We start from the raw sequence: 25,895 nt of genomic DNA, 5'->3' as shown, positions 1-25,895 counted from the left end.
TAGGGGAAGGGCAGCCAAGCAGAGCCAATACCCGGGCAGCAGCAGGAGGGAGCAGCCGTGCCCTTCTCCTGCTGCCCAAGCACAGCTCGTGAGAGCCGGAGGAACTTTCAGAAAATGAACCTTAAAAAAAAGTCTGTAGTTTCCTGCCCGATTAGCTTCCTGAGCTGGCTTCCCAGGGCTGGAGATAAGCAGGGAGCCTGCCCTACCGAGAGGCTGGGAGAGGGCTGCAGAGCGGCGGCTGGCGGTGGGCCCATGCCATGCCGAGCCAAGCCGTGCTGTGCCATGGGGCTGGGGTCGGGCTGGGAGCCAGCCCAGTCTGCTGGCCAGGAAGCCACACACTACAAATGAGACAAAAACAGTCTCACCTGGGAGGATAAGGGCTCTGTACACTCTGCTCAGTGTCCCAGAGAGGAATTAACCCCCATAAAAGCCAAAGGTCCCAAAACCTGGTGAGGAGCGGGGCCAGTGGCTCTGGCTTGACCACTGTCCCCAGGGGAGGTGGCAGCGGTCTGCAGGGCCGACGAGGACGCTGTTGTCATGTTTGTGTGACAACACAGGGCTAAACCCGGAGCTGACTGTTTGCAGGGTAAAGAAGTGACTTCACTGGGAAGGCTTCCCTAACAAAGGGGAAAGAATAGTGGGCAAATCCATCAATCCTCCAGAGCCTTCGTGTGGGTTATCTTTATATCAGTGTTCTGCTAATCTCCGGCTATCAACGCTTTGTTTGTGTAGATGCTTAAATAGGTCTGAATGCCATTTCAAACATTATATTCATTTATAAATGTCACCGCTCACAATCACATAGCAAAGAGAAGCAGTTCTGCAAAACTTGGGCAGCTGAAGGTAAAACAAGTTGCAAGCAACCACGACAGAGCGAGCTGCTTTGCTAAAGGATGGTTATTTGTTGGAGAAATCACCGTGCAACTTTTAATAACAACAACTGACAGCTTGGCTGCATATGTTTAGTGAAAGCAGTGGAGAAATTGCTGCAGACAGCCTTCTCTTTGCTGCTTTGGAGCATAAATTCAGTTTGAGACCACTTGCAAAACTGGTGTTGTCATCTGCTTATGCAGAACTTCTCTGCAACACCTCTGCAGGCAGGTGCTCTAAGTGTGCACACAGATTCATCTTCCAGCCGCCGCTGGTGCCACAACAAATGTCATTCCAGGCAAACTTTCTGCTACAGGCTGTGTTGGAAATCATCATTTAACACATCATTTAGAGTACATCAGAGTGAATCTCACACAACCTGACTGCAATAATTCCCTACTGAAATTACCTCTATTTTTAGGACTTTGACAGGAAGAATAGAAACTAAGTCCTTTAAATGTGTGGGTGCTTCGCTTTGGTGCTTAGTGTTGGGCAGTGAAGGTTAATCGTGTGATGCCTGATTATTATTTTTCATGTGAATTTTGCAAAGTAAATCACAGTAGATGTGCAGGTTCTGTTACTTCTGTATATGAACAGAAATTGGCCTGGTTTCATGCAGTGGGTGTAAGCCTGCAGCCCCAGGTGCTGCACACACACCTGGGCCTCAGGGTCTGCTTTGGAGGGGCTCCGTGCCCTGCCAGGACACTCGGGAGATGCTTGTGGGAGACAACCCCACACTTTGTCTTGACTCTACTGGAAATGATGATTTTTGATAGCATTTCAGTCAGGTAGGACGGGCTGTGGATGCCCTCTGTTTCCAGCCCACATGCTCAAGGTTTTCTGTCCCCCCTTGCTGCCGTTTCCCCACCACACACAGCGGTGCACAGCGATGAAGCCGTGGCTCCTTGCGGCAGGCACTGTCCATCTGACCTCCATTTTCCCTCTCAGTGTGCGGTCAGTGCCAGTTCAGACCCAGAACAACGCCTTGGTTCAGCGTGTTCCTGCTCCAGCGCTTTGCAAAGGGTGTGAGCAGTAAGATATTTATTCAGACTTGTAAAGTCTGTGGTGACAAGCCCTTGAGCCGTTGGTTTTACGGTGCTGTTAAGCAGGGTGACACCAGCAAATACCATCTGATGAACCCAACCGTAATGCTCTGTTAGCATGAGAGGAGAAATTGCGGAGGAGAAAGCCCCATCCAGGATGATGAGATGGGAGAGGCACCATCCTCCTGCCCACGCTGCCCTGCGGCACACAGACACATCCATCTCTGCCAGATGATTTTGGTAGCGCTGCCCATTGTAAGCAATGGGAGTTCTGTGCAAATATCTGTTTTATAACGTGTTTATCACAGGGCCTATTGCAGGCTGTACACCGGGTAATGTTCCCTCTCTGCCTGCTGAACAAACACTTGAATTGTTCCCCTTCTCTCTAAAGGCAATCAGCGTTTTTGTATTGCCTTTGATGGGGTCAGGATTTCACGATGGAAATATTTTATACCCTTGCTCTGCACTTTGCGCACTTGTTTCTGGTGGCTTTGCAGTGAATCTCCCTGGTTGTTGCCTTTGGTCAGGCTCTGACACCCCCTGTGTGCTGCAGGCACCTCCTCTGCTTCCAGAGGTGTGCCAGACACACCTGCGGTGCTTTGTTCTTATCACTGCTGGCTGCCCTAAGTTTTGGGTACAAACATCACAGAATGAAAACTTATCAGTTTTCTGAAACGGGTTTTGTATTGCATGTTTCTGAAACTCCATTTTTTGTCTCTGTTTTATTCCACATGTCAGTTCTCAGTTCCTCCTTGAGAATTTGACATCAAGATACAGCCTTCATCCTTGCTCTGCATTGACACTGGGCGGCACACGCCCTCCTCCAGGTGTCTCTCTCTATTTCGTGTCTATTTGGGTGCTTGTCCCTGTGACACAGCCTTACAGGGACCAATGTATGTCACAGAATTCCCTCTCCTGACAAAAAGAAGGAGGACCCACTGACCCCAAGGAACTGGCAGGTCCTCCAACAAAAGTGAGGCCTGGATCTGGCCTTAGGCCTTCCTGTTCCTCTCTTCCAACTACACAGCGAAAAATGAAGCATCCAGAAGAGCACAGTTTTCATTTAAGTGGTTGGTCCTCTCTTGAGTGAAAATCTGGAGCCTTGAGGACCACCATGGGTGCAGGATTTGGGATCCCAGCCCAGGGCTGATCCTCAGGCCCTTCCCACTCCTCTTCCCTGTCTGCATCTTCGTGCATGGAGAACGTAACTGGGCACAACCAGTCTTAAACAGCCCTGTTAATTAACTACTCGTGGGGCTGGCTCCTGTGGGGTTCTGGCCCTGCTGTCCTCTGCAGCCCTGTGCATGACACAAATGTCCCCCCCAGCCCCATTGTTTTGGGGAAGGAGGGGCTGGCACCTCCCCGGCGGTGCACGCAGCATCTGTGCTCTCCTGGGGACTCTGTGCTGCTGTCAGGCCCAGGAATAGCTAAATACGTTTTTCCTGGTACATGATTCACCGAGCCAGCAGCAAGATACCATCTTTTCCTTTGTGTTCGGGCTGGGTGACATTTTCTACTCACTTGGGCAGCCCAGCCCCATTCCTCCTGAAGAGGGCAGGGAGCCTGCTTTTGTCTGGTGCACGTGGTAGGTGCCATGTCCTGAGATACAGGTGGAAAGGGCTGATTTTGGAGTACCAAGCGTATGGCTATGGAATGGCACCTGGCGTTGCTCTTCTTCCTTGTGAGCATTGGGTAATTGTCATTTTTGGTCAATACTTATTTTGGCCACTTGTTATTAAACACAATCAAATATTTGGTTTTATGGATGTGTGTGAATTTATACATATTCTGGCTCATACCCCCCCACATGCATGCACAGACTGCTGCTATTTTGGTTTGCTATTCAGGAGCCCAGAGAAAAGAAGCAGGAGGGAGGGAGACCTGATTTTCCATAATGTGGAAAGTACTTGGGAAGGTCACTTTTGCAGTTCCAAATGCACCTCGTATTGTGAACTGATATGCAAAGGGGCTAATTTGGAAAAAGAAAAAATACCACTTTGGGCATTCGCGAGGCTTTCTGAAGGCAGTTCTGGGGTCTGCAGCAAGGGCAGTTCCTGTCACCTAAAGGCTGTGTTTGTTGCTTAAATACTTTCCCAGCAAATATTGCAGAATTCAGTATGTGGATAGAGTTTGGCTTCTTAAAATGTGGAACTAAGAGTTATGGAAAAATGGACTCTGTACTCATAACCCTTCAGTTTTGGAGGGCCAAATACCCACTGACTGTATGAGATCACGTATCATAGCAGAGTAGATTTACTGATAACATGAAAATAATGAAATTAAGCAGATAAGATGCTCTCTGAAGCAGCAATACACCCCAGAGGAGAAGGGGCACACCATGCCTCAGAGCATTAATTATTGTCAAATGTTCATGAAAGGGGCATGGGTGTCTCTTGTATGGAGGCACCATTAAAACTATAGGGCATCATTTTAGGTTTGGACAAAGCTGTTCATTTGGGGGGAAGTTTTAAGAAAAACCTACCCATTTGTGGGGGTTTAAAGAGTTTGGTTCACTTATTTACTTTGGATTTTTGTGTTCACTTTCATCCCCTTTTGTACTTCCTTGGACAAAGTCCAAACAGTCAGAGTAACTACAGAAAAGCTGTTCTCACCACAGGGAAATAATGTATTATGCTAATTCCAATTAAAGGAAATTTCTTAAACTGCAAATATAGCCTTCAAGAGAGAAATGAAAAGTGTGGAAATTAACATTCTTGCCAGATTTCCAGCTCCATTCTGCATACTCAGGGGGTTTGGGTCAGGCTCAGATAAGCATCCAAAATTTCGGGATGTTTATCCAAACCTTATTTCTAAACCTTCTAAGTTCCCTCCCGACTAATCATAATGGAGTTAGTGGTAGCAGGATATGAATGTACAACATTTAGCTTAGGAATTGGCAGCTCCTCATCATTTCACAGCTAGAAGCCTTTGACCAAATATCAACTCTGCTAACCAAAACAAAATAAAATAATGCCTTGAGTTGGTCTCCAGCCATACCACCTTGTGCTGCAGCCCTGGAAGATCTTTCAAGCAGGGCTGGGCCAAGACAGGCTTTGGCTGGGGGACCTCCTGGGAAAATATTGGTGTTACTGGAAGCATCCTTCGTGATCCAGGAGGTGACACTTTCCCCAGACTGGCGTTGAACCTGCTCAGTGGTTCACACGTGCACAGAGGTGCTCCTACAGATTTGGATAAATTTCCGGGGGTTGGTAGGTCATTAAAGATCTTTTCTGAAGGGCTCGGATGTTGACTCCACATCCACCTGAAGTGCTCGTGCAACAACTGCCAGGCTTCCAGCTGGAAGCGGCGTTCCTCACTTCCCGCACGGGCTGCCCGCTCCATCCCGGAGCCGTCTGCCTTTTAGGACATGAAGGATGTGAGCTCCATGCAGAGTTTAATTTCATAAAGTGTTTGGAATATTTTTTCAATGAAGCGAGTGGAAGATTACTGAGGGTCATGAATTAGCTTCTGAAGAAGCGTGATTTTTTTCTGTTTGTTGCTGCTTTTGCCATCACAGCCTTTGCTTTATGCACGGCGGGGGGAGCTGGATCTTGGCACCCTGCTTCAGGCACCACCCAGCCTGTTGTGCGCTTCCCGTAATGCAGCTGCTCGTAACATCAGCTAAGGAGATGTCATAGATTTATCCCCCATGGATGTCACCCTTCAAAACACCACCAGGTTGCCCCCTATCTCACTTATCTTTTTCCACTTACATTTCATTTTGGTCAAGGGGCACCACTCTAAGCAGGTGTACCTGAGCTTTATTCTGTCATTGAAATTCATGCCAGGAACAAATCCATCCAAGTGCAAACTCTTCCCATGTAAAAAAGCACTGCAAAGTACATGGAACCTGTACCAGAAATTAACCTGACCGCATGTACCTGGGCCACAGGTACATGCTCTGTCACCTAAAACCCCTTCAGATTGCTTAGTTTGCCTCTAAATGAGAGATACTAAGTCTTCAGGGCTCTAATAGCGGTCATCCTATTGAAACTTTGAAATTAAAAACAAACAACAAAATAAAAATAGCAACAACAAACGTAATATAAACACATTAAGAAACGTTCAAAAGACATTTGAACATAGCCCTTTTGGCTACAGCGCACACTAGGATTTCACAAAGTTTGATGGTTACTCATTTGAGATATTTGTGAAATACATTTTATAAAACGTTTCTTGTATTCTTGCCATTTCTCTTCCATTGCCTTACTGAAATCAGCAGAAATAACTGTTTACTTTCTGCCAGGCCCTCTATTCACCTGTAGCATACAAGTACAACCGCAAAAGAGTTTTACAGTAGCAATCTGACAGTTTAAGCACGTTTTCATCTAATGTAGGATTTGGCAAGATGTGAGCTTCAGTGTAGTTTGTGCCACTCAGATGTCAACTTTCTGTTCATTAGGCCAATACATTAGCGATCTACACCATGTTCTAGAACTCTGCATCAATCACATTTACTCTTTTTTTTGTTGTTGTTGCCTTCTCCTTCCAAGGGAAATGAGCAGCTCTTCATACACCGCTTTGTTCTGATCTCAACACAGTCTGGCTAGTATCAATACGTTGCTCCTGTTTGATTTTGAAATGGGTATTCAGGTTAGGAAGTGGATTTGCTGTGCGTCTGTGTGCTCTATGACATCCATGGGCTGAGCATTTTGGCATCCCGCAGAGCAAAACCATGCTTCTGTCCCATATATGCAATAACTGTTGCTGCCAATGTCATCGAGAGGTCTGTAGTGATGAGACCAAGGATACACGGAAGGAATAGAGAGAAAATATGAATTGCCTGATGCTTATAGAAATAGTTCTTGGGGGTCATCTTGGTAGCTGGTTTTAGTTTTAGAAAAAGCAGAAATAGCAGGAAAATGGGTGCCAAACAGTTGTGAAGATGTGATGAGCTTCTGTATTCTCAGGAAGAAAAATCTGAAAACCATGTAACAGGACTGCTGATAACTGCAGGAGGAACAAATGCTTTCCATCCCCAAACACGTTGTACCATCGGTGTTTCAACAGCACCTAGTTAGACATTAAAAAGAAGACATTTTTAATTATGATTGCTGCCTTGGGCTCAGATCAGCATGTAGAAAAAAGCAAGCAGCAGTGTATGGTTGCTTGTCCTTCCTTCTGATTTCCTCTTACTCTTAAGTTCCTGAAAGGTCATAAAATAGAGAAATAAAAAAGTCAACTATATGTAGTTTTGTTAACTTTATCTTCTGAACATTAAACTTTGTTTCAAATTTCTTACGGTACATAAAATGTTTTGCCTTGCTGTATCATGTATACAGAACTTCAAAAAGTGAATGAGACAGCTCAGAAAATGTAATGGATGTGTAAAAACAGCTCTTTAGATCTCTTGTTTTCAGCACAGCATCCTAAAGGTGCTTTTAACGTGATATCTAAAGCTATTTATGAAGTCATTCATTTTTGCATGGTGATTGGGCTTGCTTTGTAATTAGCTCATGCTTTCTATTCTGCTGTAGTGTGTAAGCCCCCCCTGAAATGTCATTCGGTGTTCATTGACCATTTTTGTTTTCCTTTGAGGTATTCACCCTCATAACTTCCATCTCATGGCCATGTACATCCTAGCTCCCTTTGGCCCCTTCTGCAAAACTGTTCCCAAAATGTTGCATTAGAATGGAGCTCAGCACTTTTTGTGGGGCATTTCGAGCATAAAGTTTTCCTGTTTGCCTTAAATCCATCCATCACATGAATTTCAGCTTCTGTGCTTAACCACTTCTGCTCCACATCCTGTTCCCGTGGGCCACAGTGGAGCTTTGGGGGGCTCGGCAGGGACGCAGCGTGCTGGGGCCAGTGTGTGGCCAGGGGCCTCATTGGCCACACTTAGCTGGAGTTTTAGGCAGAAGGGAGTAACTAAATCATGGTTAGTCTAGCTGGGAATCTCTCGTGCATCCAGGCACGATTTATCCTGGTGTGAACTGGTGTGAGCCCCGAACTGGGCACGGTGGCATCGCTGAGGATCTCTAATCCGCTACCACTTGCATATATGCAACCCATTGAATTTCACAGGATTTCCCTGACGCACTTGCCAGCAGTAGCAATGACATTGGTTTCCTCCAATATGTCAAGCAGCTCGCTGTTAATCCATCAGCAGCAGGCTCTGCGTGCCAGCTGCTCGGCTTGTTCTGCTGCTCGCTGCAGCAGGGGTGGCCTTCAGGTGCCAGCACAGACCCCAGGAGCTCCCTATAAAGATATTTCTATACTAACGGGAAATTTTGCCCACTTCATAAGCCAGCACAAGTGGGAATTTTGAAGGCACGGCCACTAGGTGAGAAATATTCAGGTGCATTGCCCGTGGGGTAGCAAAGGCTCCTTGGGGAGCTGCACATGGCTCCAAAGCCAGCAGTGGCAGTGGGGTGGTGGCATCTGTGCATGGGGTTTATGAACTTTATCTTTGTGTAACAACAATCCTGAAGCCACACACAAAACTCTTTGGGATGTGAGCAAATGTGTGTTCAGGGGCTGGAGGGGGTGCTGGCAGTGAGACCCTACTTGAATTGGCCTGGAAGCACTGGGGAGCTTGGCAGGAAAGGTGTGGAGAAGAGCTTGATAAATAAGATGATGTGAAACTGAATCACTGCATAGAGATGTGTCAAAATTATAAAATCAATAGGTATCGATCTGTATATATCATACAAATAACTGTGCCTGAAGAGTGCCCAGATTTAACATGCTGATTATACAGCAGTCAGTAGAAATACCTTGAGATCCGAAGAGCTATTGCATTTTAGTTCTGCGCTGCAGCTGAAACTGATAATATCTTAGTCAAGTCTCTCTTAAATTTTTTCCTGCTTGAAGTTCTTGGTAACAAGTATATTTAATCAACAAACCCAAACCGAAGAACAGATTTTTGGCTTACGGAATACTCCTGAGCCATCCAAAGCTGGAGTCCAAACACTACAAAATCTTCTGAAAACATACACCTTTCATCCTAGCTTCCATTCGCTTTTGCTGCTGGCCTGGCTCACACAAGCCGGGACCACTGCACCTCCCATGTGTCCAGTGGCCACTCGGCTACTAACAGGAGTTGCAACGGGACAGCACCACCCATGGCCACCAAAAACCCAAGGGAAATAGAAACTGAATACCGGTGTAAGAGGCTTCAGACCGGTTACTGGTCAGACACGGGCAAGCCTCGTCTTTAACTTCTACCAGATCACTTCCCATCTTTACTCACAGATGGGTAATGTTCCTTTTCCTTTGCTGGATTATATTTGCTGGGTACATTTCTGGACATACACATGGTATTTTGGAATGAAAGCCTCAGATTTTATAAATCATTCAACCAGTTTAGTTTCTTCTTTCTGTAGTAGAAGTCCTTACTGGTAGGAAGATACCTGTTTTAACACACGTGCCTCACTTTGCTTATATGGACCCCAAACCTGCAGCAGCCCCAAGCCCGTGCCCAAGCCCTGCTGCATTTTCCAGCCCCGTGCTGAGACTCAGCAGGGGCCGGTGCTGGGCTGTGGGCAGGCTGCCCCCCTTTGCCCCTGGGGACTGGGGACACTTGTAACATGACATCGTGAACTCCAGCTCACATTTTTCCCTCAGAAGAGGGAGTTTTGTGTATCCCCTTCAAACCTCCTCCTACAGGAGAAGTTTCCATTTATAGCACCAGGCAGCACAATGTGCTTATGTTCAGAGATCTGTTCCAAAGCATCAACGTCTCATTTCCAACGTTCAAATATTTTCCAAGCTAAAAAAAGGTGATAAAGTACAATTTCTGCTACAGATGAGCCATAGTAAAACACGCGGAGCTGTTTTCGCTGGCAGAGACGGAGCAGACTCCCCCTTTTTGTGCATGGGAAGCCGCGAGCACCAGGGGGGAGATGGTAGTTTCTGTTCAGTAGAGGCAAAGGGAAGAAGTAAAAAGCAGCTACTTGGTGAAGGAAAGTTATGGGAAAGTACTGCACGAGGTTTGTTCCCAACCTGTTGCTGATTTTCTCCATGAGCAAGTCTCCATGCCCCATCTGTCCAAACACCACGCCGATCTTCCCCTCGTTGTGCAGCCCATGCCAACTGCAGGCCGCTCAGGGCAGAGACTCGTGTTTGTTATTTCTCAGCCCACAAAGGGCCCCTGTTTCAGCCAGGGCCTCTAGGTGCTGCTGTAATGCTAATAATGCTAATATTCATAATTCTGCTGGTGGCAAATTTAGCCCGACATCTTAAGCTTAAATAAGTTATATGGAAAAATGGTTATAAAGCAGCCTCCGTCCTCATTTAAATTCTGCAGGTCATTTTGCATCTGCAGGACTCAGTTTATGGATTGATATGCATCTTATATATTGTATCTTGGGAATGTTTTCTCTATGAATCTCACACAAAATCTGCAGCATGACTTGTATAAAAAAAGCCACAGGAAAAAAATGCCTGGAGCTGTACCACTCACCTCCCTCCTCCTTCGCATGCACACATGCCTAACTTCTTTATTTTCCCCTTTGTTTTATCAGTATGGTGCTAAATTACCAAGTTTGAAATTTCTTCAGCAAATAAGGGATGCATGCCAGCACACAAGTGCCCTGAGGGATCTAAGTCTTAGGGGAAAAAGCCCTTAATTTCCAAGTTTATAGGTAGCAGCACTTTCCTGAAATTGGAAAATGTTCAACTCATTTATGAAAGAAATCTGCCACAAGGATATGCTGATGTTCATAGCTATTTCATTAATAACCCATTGTGATCAACACACATTTTTCTGGTTAGCAGAACAGGTTTATTTTGACACCTGTATCAAATACATCCAGCCACCCTCTCCCCCAGAGATTTTCCTGGCAAGCAAAATATCCTCGCTGCTCGTTACTGCACTCCTCAAGCAGGCAGGCAGAGGGATGCTGTGGCATGCTCTCCCTGCACCTTTGCAAGATCCCCAGTGAAATACTCTCTTCTTCACACCCCCTGCTTAGCAGGAGGAGAATTAGTGTTCCTAGGGGCTTGTTTGGGGTGGAGGGGTGGTGGGTTTTGATGGACGTGGGGGTCTTCATAGAATCATAGAATATCCTGAGCTGGAAGGGACCCATAAGGATCATCAAGTCCAACTCTTGGCACCACACAGGTCTACACGGGTCTTTGGTGGACATGCTGGATTTTGGTGGATGTTGTGGGTTTTGGTGGGCATACTGGGTTTTGATGGACAAATTGGGTTTTGGTGAATGTGATGGGTTTTGATGAACATGTTGGGTTTCGGTGGATGTGAGGCGTCTCGTTGGACGTGTTGGGCTTTGGTGGACATGTTGGCGTTTTTGCTGCTCCTCTGCTGCTCCAACCAAGATCTTTTGTGCAAACCAGGTAGCTCTCAAGCCTTTTCGAAACGAGTGCGTGACTAATTTATGTGCAGAAGCACTTGAGCTGCGCACCAAGCCCGGCAGCCACGCACCACCCGGCTGGTTAAGCATTTACTGGTCATGCGTTCGCTCGGGATCCTGATTTCTGCCCCAGGGCAGGGGCACACACATAGCCCTACTGATGCTGGGGACCTGGGCTGCCGAGCGGGCACCCCGACCCCGAGAGCTCTGTGGCCCTGTCATGGGGAGCCTGCGGGATAAGGATCAACCTTGCGAGCACGTCCCTTGGCCAAATAACTTCACATTCCTGAGTTGCAGTCCTCGGACTTATCTACAAGCGTGACTCGAATTGCTGTCGGGATTTCAGCCTATTTATAGTTTCATAACGAGGCTGTGACAAAGGGTTGTCCGGCTCCTACCCGCGGGCAAATAACATGGGGTGCTACCGGCAGGGCAGCAGGATTTCGGACCTCAGGGGGCTCCTCTCCCCTTGCTGCAGGAGGAGGATAAATTATGGCTGCTGGAGCCCTCGCAGGAAGGGATGGTGTGCCGCTTTCCTCCGCCGTTCCCAGGGATGACGAGTTAATTCAGCCGGAACGACGCTTGTTCATCGAGTTTTGTGGTTTATCTGAAAATCGAAATCTGGTAATTTCCAACGCCAGCCGATGCAATGCCCCTTTAGTTCAGGTTTTGGACAACTCCGGTCGATTATCACAGTGGGTTTAACGTGAGACGTAGGCGGGATGAAGCTGTGTGGAGACCTTGTGGGCAGGTTTTCCTGGTGGTGTGCGTGTGTGCGAGGCACGTCCCGCTTCCTTCGAGCTCGTGCTAGAACCATCCACACGTGCACGCTTAAAGCAGCAAATGCAAACCTGAAAATTTTAAAATGAGTGTTTGACTTTTTATTGGGTGATAAATTGCTTCTTACTCTTATAAAGTCCGCAGGTGTTTATGTCCACTCTTGTACGCCTAGTTAAAACTTTGGCTACAATAGGAATGCTTTGAAAATAGCCAGTGGTTCCTCAAATTGATTATTAAAATAGAATTACCTGCCATGCATCACATTAATCTTTGTAGTGTTAAGTTCTGCCCATTAACCCTCCCGATCCCTTTCATCCTGGCGTTTCCCCGGGCTGTTCGGTTCTTTCCCAGTTTCCATCCCTTTGCTCTGGGATCGAGCAGGGCCCCGCGCTTGCCACGTGCACCAACCCCAGCCAGCGCTGAGATGGGCCCTGGTGGGCTCCAGGCTTGGAGAGGTCTTTCAGTGCAGGCCCTGGGATTTGGGGGCGAATGAAAAGTCCTGAAAATTAAACTTTTGGAGGGAGTGAAGAGTTAACGGGTCCCTGTTGAATTCTTATGCACCCACATAACAAAGGAAGCCTGCAAAATCCTTGCTTGGCTTTCCACCTCCTGGGTATGGTGCCTTCTGGGGAGGCTCCTCGGCCACCTCCGAGGTCATGAGGGCATTTCCTAGAGTTCTGCTATATTTAGAGCAGCTTCTGCCAAAAAGCTGTGTTTCTGGGCAGAGAAGGAGCTGCCAAATGTGACGGGAACCTCTGGCCACCCCACGTCCACCTGCCCGCAGGGTCCTGCTGCTTGGCCTGAGGAGGAGCAAACTGGGGGAAGCAGCAGTAGGTACACATTCGGTGTAGGTTTGTTCAGCTGTGGTGCACCAAGTATGAGTGGCAGCATGCTAAAAAAAAAGCAACACACATATCAGACTATTTTTCCATCATGTTGGGCATCACTGGTAGAGTTTCCCTGCTCCTCCAGAATTTTGGCTTTCTTTCAAAATAGGAAAAGTTAAAGCACAGTAAAACCCCCAGCTCCTTGGTCAGGAGGCCAGCACCCACGTTAATCAGCTGGTGCATTGAATCGTCCTGTGTCCAGTAAGTGTTAAAATGAGCAAGATATCAGGGGTGTTTTAGGTGACTTTTGGCTCAGGACACACACGTGCCAAAGCCGGCTGGCTTGGCTGGGCACACAGTAACTGGGAGCATGAGAAGGGTCTGAGCTCGGAGGCTTCCAGACTCTTCTGTAATGGAAGCAATGAACGTTACAACTGGGAACAGCCACAGTCCTCAGCATCCCGTGCCAGAGCACGTGCCTTGGCAGGGGAACTGCTGGGAAGGCTTGGAAAAGGGAAACTGGGAGCGCTCTGCCCTTGGGGTGCCCATTGCAGGGCCGGGGAAGGAGCGGGCGTGCAGTGGGAGGGTGGGCGAGCAGCAGCGCATCCCCAGCACCTCGTCGTGGGCTGCCAAGGACTGGGGTTGTTGGCAGCAAGGCTTTGCAACATCTCTTGGCCAAGGGATTGCTGCAGTTTCCACAAGGTTTCCAAACCTTCCTCGAGGAGCAAATTCACGCACCCTCCGCTCAGGCAGCTGCACACCCATCACCGACCCATCTTTATGTCTTACTGATGGAGAAGGTAAATCCTCCTTCTCTTAGGTAACCACAGTAGCAGGGATCCTGCAACTTTTTTGGCCACCCACACATCCACCACTTTCTATATTTTATTTTATATTGGACTATGTTTTGTTATTTTTTTTTCCCCAGAAGTAATTAGTATTTTTAAGGGGGTGGTTGCTCCATGCACACTCCCCATATCCAACCAGTCCCTCACTGCCCAGCACTGGAGACCCCCAAAAGGGGACCCCACTGCTGGGGGGAGCCTCCAGAGCCCCCAGGCACCGCATTGTGTGCTTGGAGAGCCCCAGAAAAGGGGTGCTGGGGGTGGCAGAGCTCCCCCATGTCCCGCCACTGGCCGGGGTGGGGGGAACCCACCCTCCAGCAGCGCCGGCAAAGCCAGCCTGACCCGAGCAAATGAAAATAATCAAAAGTAATTAGAAGCGTGCTGGACTGCTCCTCGGAGATCTGTGCGAGAGAATAAACATGCCGGAGCCCTCCGAGCCACTGCAAGGCCCATGTCGGAGCTGTTAGGTGCCCTGACCTTGTCCACATAAAGCCGTGATTTATGAAGTGCAGGGCACAGCAGCAGGGCTTCTGTCTTCTCCAGAAGAACCAAATTACCGAGGTGGAGATTAACATGCTTTCAGTTGGGCCCATTTCCAGACCAAGGGAAATTTTTTATTTACATTTTTTTTTTTTTACCTTTAATTTCCTCCTCCTCTCCCTCGCTCCAGAGCTGCCTCTGGCCGGGAAGGACGAGCGGGAGGGCAGGGGGCCGGGGAGGGTGGCGAAACCCCGGCTGCCACCACCACCGCCGCGAGGGCTGCGCCAGCAGCAGCTCCTTGCCCTGAGACAGGCAGCTGTGCCGGTGGTTTGCTCGATTTGATTTATTTATTATTATTTTTTAAGTCAGTATCTGCGGCAATGGGCGGGGGGGGGATTTGCATGCAGGACTTGTGCCTCTTTCCCTGCTCGGCGCTGCTTTCCTGGGTCTGTCCTGGGGCTTCTGGTCCGTCGGAGGGCTGCTGTTTGCTGTGTTTGGTTTATTTTCCTGCTCCTTGCCCCCCTCCCTAGGATTTGAAGCGCTTCACCACGGCGTTAGCCAGGATGCTCAGTGTTGTGTTTAGTCACCTTGAGGAACATAACACTAAACCCCACTTACAGATGCGGTTACCGAGCGGCTCGCTCTATAAACGCCCGGCTAACATCGAGCCGAACGTGAGCACCGACGGCCCTCTAAAAAATCACCAGCGGCTCGTCTGCTTTTCCCCCATTGTCCCCGGCAGTGTTTGTCCACAGGAAGCCCATTAAAAGCGGACAGTGCAGTTATTTCATCTGGCTTCGGCTGAGCTGCTTGGCCGTGCTTTAATGATGTGCTGGAATGCGCGATGCCCATAGGGTCTCCATTATGAGAACTTTTACTTCTGGGACGACCATGAAGTTAAAGGCTTAAAAGAGGCATCAGTTTACAGCCTGGTGGGAATTACTAGCAGACTCGAGCACTAACTCCTTACTGCCTCCACTAATATAGCGACTTATTTTAAATAAACAATCGCAAAAGGGACCCTGTGGAAATATCGGGGCCTCTCGAAGCGCCTACCGAGCCGTCCACGGGGAGGGCGGAGAGGCTGCAGATGTGTTTCAAAGGCTCTGGCTGGAAAGAAGGAAAACACGCGGGGGTGTGCGGGGCATCTGCTGGGGGGGGCACCTTCATCCTCCTCCTCCTCCTCCTCCTCCTCCTCCTTCTCTGCTCCAACCAAGCCCCCGCAAGCGGCGCACGGACCCAAAATGGGGTTTTTCACCCCAAAACGGAGAATGGCCCGGGAGGGGGGCTACGAACCTCCCGCCCCCGGCCGGTTCCCGGCCCCGCTGCCGGTCCCTGCCCCGCTGCCGGTGCGGGGGCTCCGTGTCCCGGCCCCGGGCACCACCTGGCGGCCGCAGGCGGGGCGGCGGCGGCGGAGCCCCGGTGCTGAGCGGCCCCGCTGCCGGTACCGGAGGCCCTTTTGTTTATCCAGCGGCGTTTCCTCCTTTTGTGGTAAAGCCGGGGGCATGGAAGGGGGGGCTCCGGCTCCTCTCCGGGGCCTCCGGCTCGGGCTATATGGGCTCGAGCAATCAGTTTCCCAGATTACTTGTATTTAATACACAATGCATCATAAAACAAATCCCTCATCCTGACAGGAAGAAAATAGAACAGCTCATAGCTCGAGCCGGTCCAATTTATGGCTAAATTAAAAAAAAAAAAAAAAAAAAAAAAAAAAAAGAGAGAGAGAGAGAGAAAGGGAGAGAGGGAGGAGAAAAGCCGGGCAGCTCCGGCAGCGGGCGGCCAGGAGCGGGGGGCGCGCCCCGGGTCCCCCGGTGCTGTGCGGTGCCAGCCCCCGGCCGGGTCCCCGTGCTGCCCGGTGGCTGTGGGGATGTGAGCGGGGCTCCTTCCCCTGCTCTGCCCCCTCCCCGCCTCGAACAATGGCCATTATCTGAAATAACAGTTCAATGTCACAGATAACAGGCCGCTGAGACGAATTAATCATCATCTCCTGGCAGCCGGCTTCTCGCCCTCCTCCTGCCCTCCCTGCCCGGCCCCCCCTCCGGGAAAGAAAAATCGACTTTTGGTCGGAGAAATGTATTTGGGGAGGAAAAAAAAAAAAAGGGGGTGGCACTTCGGGATCGCGCAATAAATGTACAGTTCTGGGTTTTTTATATTTTTGCTGCCCTCTTCCCCAAAAAGGCGCCCGTGCCCGGGGGCTGCCGTGCGCAGCCCGGACGGGGCCAGGGCCGGGGGGGGTTGGGGGGGCTCGGGGCCGCCTGGAGGGGAGGTGGGAGCGGGGCCGGTGCGGCTCCCAGCCCGGGATTCGTTACCGGCTGGGTGAAGGGGAGCTGGGTTGGGAAGGGGAGGCAAGCGGGGAATAAGCCGGGAAGGGAAAAAAAATAATAAAATTTAAAAAAAAAAAGAAAGAGAAAAAAGAAAAAGAAAAAAGGAAGAAGAAAAAAGAGGGGAAAAAAAGAAAGAGAGAAAAAAAAAAGAAAAAAAGTGGAAAAAGAAAAAATAAAAGAGGAAAAGAAAAGAGAGGAAAAAAGTGGAGAAATAGGAAAAATAAAAGAGGAAATAAAGAGAGAAAAAAAGAGGGAAAAAGGGAAAGAAAAGAGAGAAAAAAAGAGGCAGAAAAAAAAAAGAGGCAACATAAGAAGAGAGAAAAAAAAAAAGAAGAGGGAAAATAAGATGAAAAAAAAAAAAAAAAGATGAAAAAAAAAAAAGCCGTGTTTCCCGAAGCCTCCCGTGGCAGTGCCGGCGATGTCGGCAGGAGCGGGGCTGCGCTGGCCGGGAGAAGCCGTCGGGGGAGCGCGGCCCCGCTGCCGGCCTCGCCCCCGGGGCGCAGCGACCCCGACGGCGGCCGGGGGCGGCGCAGGGCCGGCGGGGGGGCCCCGAGGTACGGCGGAGCCCCGGCGATTTGGGGATTTGGGGAGGGGGGCGGCTCCCGGGGAGCCCCCGCCGAGGGGCCGGGCGGCCGCGACCCGGCGGTGACCCGGGGGGGCTGCGGCTTGGAGCGCCGCCGTCCGGGGAAAGGGGGACGGGAGGGGACCGGGCACGGGGGGGGGGGACACACGCAGGGGGTGGTGGCCGCGGGGACGGGGCGGGGGGTTGACACCGGGGCTGCCCCGCCGTAAGGGGCCGCCGGGGGAGCGGCGGGACCCGACGGGGTGGGCGGGGAGGGCGCTGCCCCGGGGGTGGGGAGGGGAAGAAGCGCCGCGGGCAGGCGGCGGGGGGGGGAGGGAAGGGGAGAGCCGCCCGCCCCCCCGCCCGCCCACACTTTTCTGCCATCCCCGGCGGAGAAGTGAAAGAAGTTTGTTTGGTTGGGCGCTGCGCGGCGGCGGCGGGTTTGTTTGCTTTTTTTCCCTTTTTTTTTTTTTTTTTTTTGGATTTTTGCTCCCTCTCGAAGAGGGCCGTGTGGTGGTGTTTTTTTTTTTTTTCCCCTTTTTTTTTTTTTCTTTTTTTCCTCTCCCCCCACTCCCCCCCCCCCCCCCCAACTCCTTTCTGCCGCTAACTTTCTTCGCACACACACACACTAAGGCAGCCGATAAGACCAGGAGGGGCCGAAAGGGGAAGGTGATGGCGAGCCGGCAGAAACCCGCCGAGCCCCGCCGCCGCTGAGCCCTCCGGGGCCGGCACCCCCCCCCCCCCCAACACCCGGCCCCCCCTACTGGCACCCCAAGGCCCCCCCCTTGCCCTTTCCCCCCCCCCCAAATGCTGGAGCCTCCCCCCGCCGGGACCCCGACGGCCGCGTTTGACGCCGAGATGTTGCCTCCAGCCGCCTGAAGGATATTTTGCCCTCCCCTCCCCGGGCCCCCCCCCTTGCCCCCGCAGGCTCCCGGCGACACAAGGTAAGAGCAGCGAGCGCGGCGCCGCCGCTCCCCCCCCCCCCCCCTTCCACCCACCCCTTCAGCCTTGCCCCGTCGGTGCCCCCCGGGCAGAGCCCCCCCGGGACATGGGGGGGGGGGGGGGGCGAGGGGCGACCCCCCTAAAAAAATAAATGAAAAAAACTAATCCAGGGGGGCATTGCAGGGGTGATGGGGAAGGGAAAATCCTCGCCATCCCCAAAAAATAATAGTAAAAAAGCGCAGGGCCCTTGTTGGGGGGGGGGGGACGGGACCCGCGGGGATGCGGCGTTGCCGAAAGCTCGGGTTTTGGGGCCGGTTCTTTAGTTTTTATTATTATGATGATGATTATTTATTTATACTCTTTATTTTTGTTGGCGTTGCGCTGGGTTTGGGTGGCTTTCGCCTTGCTGGAGGGAGGGGGGGGGGGGGAGGTGGGAACCCTGCCTGGCTGGGGCAAGCGGCGGGCGGCCCGACGGGCGGACACACGGACAGACAGCCGGGCGGACAGACAGACGGACAGAAGGGGCCCGATCCTGCCACCCGCGGGGGGCGGCGGGGCCGGGCCGGGGGCGGTGACAGCACCTGGGCAAAAAGCTCCCGGTCCCGGGGCGCATCCCCGGGGCTCTCCGCGGGGGCAGCGGCCTCCTGCTCCCCGTCCTCGCTGTGAGCCGGGGCCGGCACCCTTGGGATGTGGGTTATAGGGTGTGGGATACACGCTATGGGATATAGGATGTGGGATATGGGGTGTGGGGCAGGCCCCCAGCGGGCAGCATCGCGCCGCGATGTGTCCCGGCTGGGCAGGGAGCATCCTCGGGAGCTTGCGGCGAGCGTTTGGTGCCTGCACAATTGGGAGCGGTTCTCGCCGCCGCCACGCTTTGCGGTGTTTTCCCTTTTATTTTCGGGGATTTCGGCGTGGGGAGCTGCGGTGGTTGCTGCAGGAGGGGCAGGGGTGCGAGGGGGAGGCCAGCTGAAGGGCTCCCTGGCCAGCACGGGTCGGGGCGCAGCAGCACAGCCGGGCAGAGCCGGGGGGAGCTGCAAGCGGCGGAAACTCGGAAGCAAAAGCAGCAACCTCAGATGAAGCCACCACCGCCTCTTTTAGTCATTTCTGCGATATTCCCTGACGGATCGTGTGTCATTAAAATCGTAATTTTAACCCTAAATAATCACCGAGGAGTGCCAGGAAAATCAGACGGCTCTTCCATTAACAGTGTTTCTTAGCAATAATTAGGCAACACCTCGGTTACATGCAGACATTTGCCAAGCCATTTTCCAGTACATTTGTTGTCCTTGCATTAATATCTGTGTATTCTGACCATTTAAAAAAAAAATACTTCACCAGAGGAGCACATTTGTGTATAACTTGCCTAGATTATTATCCATTTGTTTATCTGAAAACCTGTGATTTATCTTTCGATCAGTATGCCCGGACAGCAACAGAAAGATTTACTCTTTCGTATTCTTCCTTTTAGATCTTGGATGAGTTTTGCAATGTGAAGTTCTGCATAGATGCCAGTCAACCAGATGTAGGAAACTGGCTCAAATATATCAAGTTTGCTGGATGCTACAATCAGCACAACCTTGTTGCATGTCAGATAAGTGATCAGGTATGTGGCGTTCACTTTCTGGACTTATTTTTTAAGGAACTTTAAGGTGTCACTGGAAAAAAATAACAGCAATTCACAACAGATTTTGGCCTGTTTGCTATTATGGCAGAAGATAAGGCACAAATGTGAAATGCAGAATAGAGTAATTTTGATTATGGGCTGCAGACAATACGAATTTTCTATTTTTCCACGTTGCTATTCAATTCATAAACAATCTCTCTCTCCCTCTCTCTTTTTCTTTTTTTTTCTAATCTTGTACCTGATAAAAATTGGGACTGCTTTCTTAGGAAGACAAAGCCAGTGTTTGCTGATTTTAAATTAGCAGCATTTTCTGTTCCAGTCCAACAGTGTTGCTAAATTAAGCCATTGTGTTAAGGAGAAACTTCAGTGTGAAGTTAATGGAAAGAGTGGAGGGGAAGATGCAAAACTGATAATCCTACCAATACAATATCGTCGCCTGCACAGGGCTTGGGATTTGAATGCACACGTGCATAATATTATTATGCCTTCTCGAACACTTTGCTCAAACTCATCATACTTCTGTGCTGAACCGGGATCTTTAATGGTTTTCTTTTTCTTTTCATTTATTGCGCTTAAATCCACTCTTTGTTAGGCTGAAACGTTATTTATCCTTGTTGTGTGGCAGAGGAAGGACTGGGATAGGGGGGAGGAAGGACGCAGTGAGGCATTTTGTTTTCAATTATGCTGATGAGTTATTAGGTGTTTCTTAAATCAAGGTTTGCTTTAGTCTGCAGATAATGTGTGTTGTTATGAAATATTTTAGTGGGTGAAGTTAGGTTAGGAAAGCTACGCTCCTTTAAACTAAAATATCTAAAGCAGCAAAGCAACAACCGATGGTGTGTTCTTGTTTCAAATTTAAACTTTGGTACCTGCGACGTAGCATTTGGTTCCTTTAATCAGCGTTTCATTTTTCACCACTTAATTAACTGCATCAGGTGAATGTTAAAGATTATCTTTAGCTGATTTAATTGCTTTGACAGTATTGAAAGAAGAATCACAACCAGACACAAAGCTTCAATTAAAAATCATTCTTTCCAATCAAATTCCTTACGTAAAGGAAATGAATGTGAGACAGTCTGCTGGTTCCAGCAGCACCACCGCATTATGCGTTTAGCTCCTACGAGACAGTTGATTTAAGCCGGTTTACATGAACTTTTTCAGGAACTATGACAGAGGATTTTTTTAATTTTCAACTTTTAAAATTCACCCCCGAACACATGTAGCACAGAATGAGCCAGCCAGCCGAGATATCATTTTATTTTTGTATATATATATAAGCAGCTGGTTTAGCTAAAGAAGCCATAAAGATTATTAGTAAATGAAAAATACATTTTGCAAGTTGAAATATGTTTTACGCTGGAAAACGATAAATTCTCTCAACGCAGAGCATTTATGGAGCAGTGATACGAAAAGGAAACTAGAGCCTAATTGAAACAGCAAATCCAAATATTTTACGTTTAATAAGAGTTGGCATAAATAGGTAAGGTTAGAAATGGAATCACGTGAATTGGTAGGAGCAACTTACTGCGTTTGCGTCGGCATTGGTGCTCTGCTGATAACTGAAAATACACGCCAGGCTGTAACATCGGCATCTGCCGCTGAGACGCAGACACGCACAGGCGTTTTGACGTTTTTGGAATGAAAGTTATGGCGCTTGTAACTTTCTCTTTTTTAGTGTTTACATTTCTGAGATTTGGTAATGGTGGCTGTACTGCTGCCAATAATTTCTTTCATTCACTGGAGACTTGTTATTTATTTTGCACGGTACCGTGCTGTTCATAATTCCATATTTTTATGGCTTATTGTTGCCGAGATTTGAAAATTAAAAATTGGTCGTCTTTCAAGTAGCGCGTTGTGAACTGCGCGCTGTCAGCAAGAGATTGTTGTTCATTTGGCCCTCTGGAAACGCTGCAAATTTACCCACAAAATTGTACACATACTCCAGCGTTTTATGACCAGAGCCTAAAAAGTTAATGCTAAAAATGTGCTCTCCATTCTTAAAGCGAAAAAGCTTTTCTAACAGCTCCTCCTTCTGCTTTCTTCTGGCACGAGCTCACGAGAGGTAATATAAAATAGAATAGGGAGGCAAACTGGGGAATGGACGTTACATGGCCAAACGTGTCCATGTGCAAGGAGTGACAAATGCAAGTCAGGGCTGAGCGTGCATGCGTGTGCGCGCGCTGTGTCAGTCTGCCCCTATAGATCCTAGACAGAAAAAAAAAATAAGAAAAAGAAAAAAAAGCATGGGAAAGGCAGAAGACGTGCACGGGTGCTTGCAGGTAGCTGGAGTGCGGAGGCGATGCAGCCCCGCAGGAGTGTGGGGTGCGGGCTGAGCTGGGGGCGCACCCCTTGTCCCGGGGGGACCCTCGGCACCCCTCGAGGCACGGGGAGCATCCCTGCCTTGGGAGCCCTCCTTCACTCCTGAGGCACGGACACTTGATCAGCAGTAATTGTTCACCTCTAATTGCTTCAACTCATCTGTAAAATTTCACAAGCAAACATTGTGCCGTACCTGAAAAGGTAAAAGATCCTGCCAGCACTCTGAGCCTTGCGCTGGCCACAAGTTTATGCTACTAAATTCAGGCTTGACTGACAGACAGGTATGATTCCCAGACTGCTTGAGGCAGGGTTTAGGTGAAGCTCAGACCGACGTGTAATCTAGTCGCTCTGCTAAGCTGTACCTTCTGCATTTAACAAAAAGAGGGAAAGAAAAACATTTTTTGTTGTTTTCTCTATTAGACTTTTTTTCAGAGACATACCACCCCACCCCCCGATTCATGTTTGAGGTTAGGTTTCATCACTTAGGATCAACTTTACAAAAGGCCTGGGCTCTTTCATATAACTGTATAAATGAGCTTTGCTGAGATGAACAGCTCGATAATGGTGGGATGCAGTCAAAACATGCACGCTGGATGCAACTCGTATTTCATTTGATTGGAGGTGGAGTAGGGTTTAAAAGCTGCATTTTTTTTTTTTTATTTCAAACAAAGTTGATCTAGGATTTCTCTTTGCTGTCTTCCTATTATCTCCTGTCATGCCCAATCTAACCTGACCGTATGTAATTCAAGATGTATATGAATAATAAAATTCCACAAACAGCACACTCTCATTTTTTCCTTTTCCCTAAAGAGACCTTCGTGTGTGCAGAGCTGCAAAGAGTCTTGTCACTATTATTTCCCTGGAATGTGTTTTTTCAGCTCAAAGTCAGGATTCAATAGCAGTTTGTGCTAACTTGGACGACTCCCCTCTGTTATCTATCATTAAATATCTATTAGTTCAACTTTTTAATGACTTCAGAACGATTAGCACTGGTAGGCTTTCTGGCCGAGCTGTCATCCCAGCAAAAGCATTATTTTTAGATATATATGTTAATGAAAGTGTGGTTGCAAATACAGCAGTAACTATAGCAATGGTGTGTCAGGGACTGTCACACGTTCCAAGCACATTTTCAAGCTGGGACCGCAGTCACCTCCAAGCTATAATTTTTTTTTCTTCTTTTTCTTTTTCTCTTTTTCTTTTTCTTTTCTTTTTTTTTTTTTTCTGTTTTCTTTTTCTTTTTTTTTTTTTCTTTTTTTTTTTTCTTTTAGAAATGTAGTTGGTTGCAGTTTAAATCAGAGCTCCTGAAGTTGTTTCTATCTTGCTTGTTGCTTGCAGACGTCTGACACTGACATAGCCACATAGTGCTGTAAAAGTGCTCTTAGGTTCCAGGTCTCCTGGAGGATTCTCTTTGTTTTATCTATGGAAAACTGCAAGTGACTCAAGATCAACTTGTGGAGGCTGTGGTTTGTTGTGTGTGATGAAATAGGGATTTTTTGGTGTTTTTGTGCGTGTGTGTGTTTCCCCCCCTACTCAAGTATATGCCACTGAAATGGGAGAAAAAGCAGTAGAGTAACACGCTTAACAATGTGTGCAATGTCAGAGATATAAACCGAGGCGAGTGAACCTACTGCTGTAGGTTGCACCAGATCTGATCACATCTTACAAGTTTTACAAACTTTTGTAATCTGCAGACACAGCTTCATGTTTCAGGTTTTACTGCCTGCGCCCCCCTGCCACGGCTTGCGGCTCGCAGGCAGAAAAACACCGAGACTTCTCCAGCAGCCCCAGACATAGAGCCACCTGCAAAAGTTGTGTATTTAAGGAATAGTTTTGAGGCTTTGTTGTCAGAGAGTGAAATTAAGGTTTTGGCTGTTATGGGTCAGAAGGGCATGTGCACACTGAGCTCACGCGGGGCCCTATTCCGCCGTGATCCCTCCTACGAGTTATTAGTTTATTAAGCAAATAGAGCTTAATCCAGCTCCCACTGAAAACCTGTCTCCAGTGGAGTGGGCGTTGTGTCAGCACGGGGCTGGTGGAATAAGGAGCTCGTCAGCTGTGGTTTTCCATTTGTGGTGATTTGGGGTGATGCTGGGCCTGAAGCTCCTGCCCAGCCTTCTGCATGCTATCTGCAGCCCGACACTCTGCCAGCGCTGCTGCTCACAGCATCGGCCTGTCCTGACGTGACCTGCGAGGAATTGTTCGGCACCAAAAATGGCAGCTAATTGTCGCCACTTCTGCGGGGCGATAAGCTTTTTATTGATGTTTAATAAAAGCAGTTGGGCACGCCGTCAGTGAGCAAGAACGCCGTTTTGTGATGAGAGCTGTCAAGTCCCACTTGCGCGGGGGGGTCCGGAGGATTACGGATGTCTGCAGAGACAGTGGGGCTGCCACTCACCGAGCGCTTGTTGGGGCTCGTGAATGAAAGCGGGACGTGGGAGGGCAGCGGCGCCGTGCCCTCTCTGCAGATCTGTGTGCAGGTGGCCATCAGCAGGACGAGGGGGACCGTGACGGCATCCGCAGGAGCTCGGCTAGACATGGCAGTCCCTAATCTGGACCCTGGGCTAATATTCACCAGAAAACTACGGTGGAGGAAGGCATGAGCATCGCCGGAGAGGCAGCAGCAGCTCGGGGGATGCAGAGCAAGGGTGTCTGTGCAGGGACAGCCTGGAGACAGAAAGATGGGGACTGCTGATGCCATTTCACGTGGAATCCTCGCTGTGGCATCTCCTGCTTGAGCTGCCCAGGACACTCCAGGAAGCCAGGAAGGGCTGGACCCACGGTGTCACCTGTGGTGCCCCTGTCCCTGTCCCCACGGTGCAGGCCCCGGCTGAGGTCTGCCTGCTGAAGTGTTCCTCAGGCCTGGCTCGGGGACGACTCCTCACCCCAGCCCACGAAAAAACTCCTTTTCCTTTCAATTTATCACTTGCCTGAGCATGGCCAGAGGAGCCAGGCTCAGGTTTCACAGCACAGCCCTCCAGCCGCAGCAGTTGTTCATCATGGGAGCCAGAAGTGAACGTTCGCCTTTCGGACCTTTCCCCTCAGCTTTCCACCATCATTTTCGGAGCTGGTTCTCCACTCATCTTCCCACTTGCACGTGACGTGTATGCACTGCAGTTCGCATGCGGGGCCCAAAATGCCACGTTTTTCCCCCAAACGGTGTGACTGTTGGTGACGGCAGGCCGGCAGCAGCGGTGGTGAACGCTGTGCCCCGACGAAGCGGCCTGGGCCCCGCCGGGGAGCTTCAAAGCGCGCGGCCCCAGGCCCAGCTCACGGGGAGCGCATTTTCGCTATTATTTCAATTATTACAACTTCCTGAATAGGTGGAAGGTCATTCATAATTCACGCCTCTGTCATCTTTACACATGCCAAACGCAGTCTATTAAGCATAAATAAAATTTCAAGTGCCTGACCAGGAAAAGTAAACTGGGATTCATAACAATGAGGCCTTATTCATCCATTTAAAAGTAAATTGTGTGTGTTCCTTTTCTCCCCTCCCCTTTCCCTTTATGGCTGGCAGTTTGGGAGCTTTTATTTCTGCTCGGTAGCACGCGCAGGGGCAGGCACGGAGGGCGGACGCGCGAGGCCGCCCCCGGCCGCTCCCCACATCAGACCCCCTGAACTCTGAAAGTGCTTCCAGATCTGGATCCGATTTTGCTCTTCCTATATAAACTGCAGTCACACACCACTGATCCCAGGGCATGTGAAAAGCGCATCTGGACTTTGCTTTTTTCTTTTCTTTTCATTTTTTTTGGTCATTTCTCTACCGTGCAGCAGCTCTTTGTGCACTTCATGGGGTGGGCCGGTGCTTTCCTAGATAAGGGAATTTCTGGGGTTTTGGGTGGAAAGAGTGGGGAAAAAAAAAAGCCTTTCACGTGAAGTAGTAAGGACATTTATTGAATGTCCTGAATTTATCAGATTAAATTTACCTGCATGATCATTTTATTTTAAAGTTCAGTTTGTTGTAT

General features: G+C 49.4%; 1 protein-coding gene across 13 annotated transcripts in view; it reads left to right on the top strand.

Annotated features, from left to right (window-relative positions):
- The window catches only part of MECOM (MDS1 and EVI1 complex locus), a 313,801-nt gene that overhangs the window by 248,695 nt on the left and 39,211 nt on the right, over positions 1–25,895 (top strand). For 9 of the 13 annotated variants that reach the window (XM_068691592.1, XM_068691593.1, XM_068691595.1 and 6 more), the window contains one exon: positions 19,456–19,590. In XM_068691592.1, coding sequence (XP_068547693.1) covers positions 19,456–19,590 — 135 coding nt within the window. Of the gene's footprint in view, positions 1–16,860; positions 17,038–17,623; positions 17,990–18,406; positions 18,677–19,455; positions 19,591–25,895 lie in introns of those variants that run through there. The other 4 variants (XM_068691606.1, XM_068691598.1, XM_068691602.1 and 1 more) reach the window with 4 other exon arrangements.

The sequence above is a fragment of the Anas acuta genome, chromosome 9, assembly GCF_963932015.1.
Source record: "Anas acuta chromosome 9, bAnaAcu1.1, whole genome shotgun sequence".
Classification (NCBI taxonomy): Eukaryota; Metazoa; Chordata; class Aves; order Anseriformes; family Anatidae; genus Anas; species Anas acuta.
This window is presented reverse-complemented; position numbering and strand designations above follow the sequence as displayed.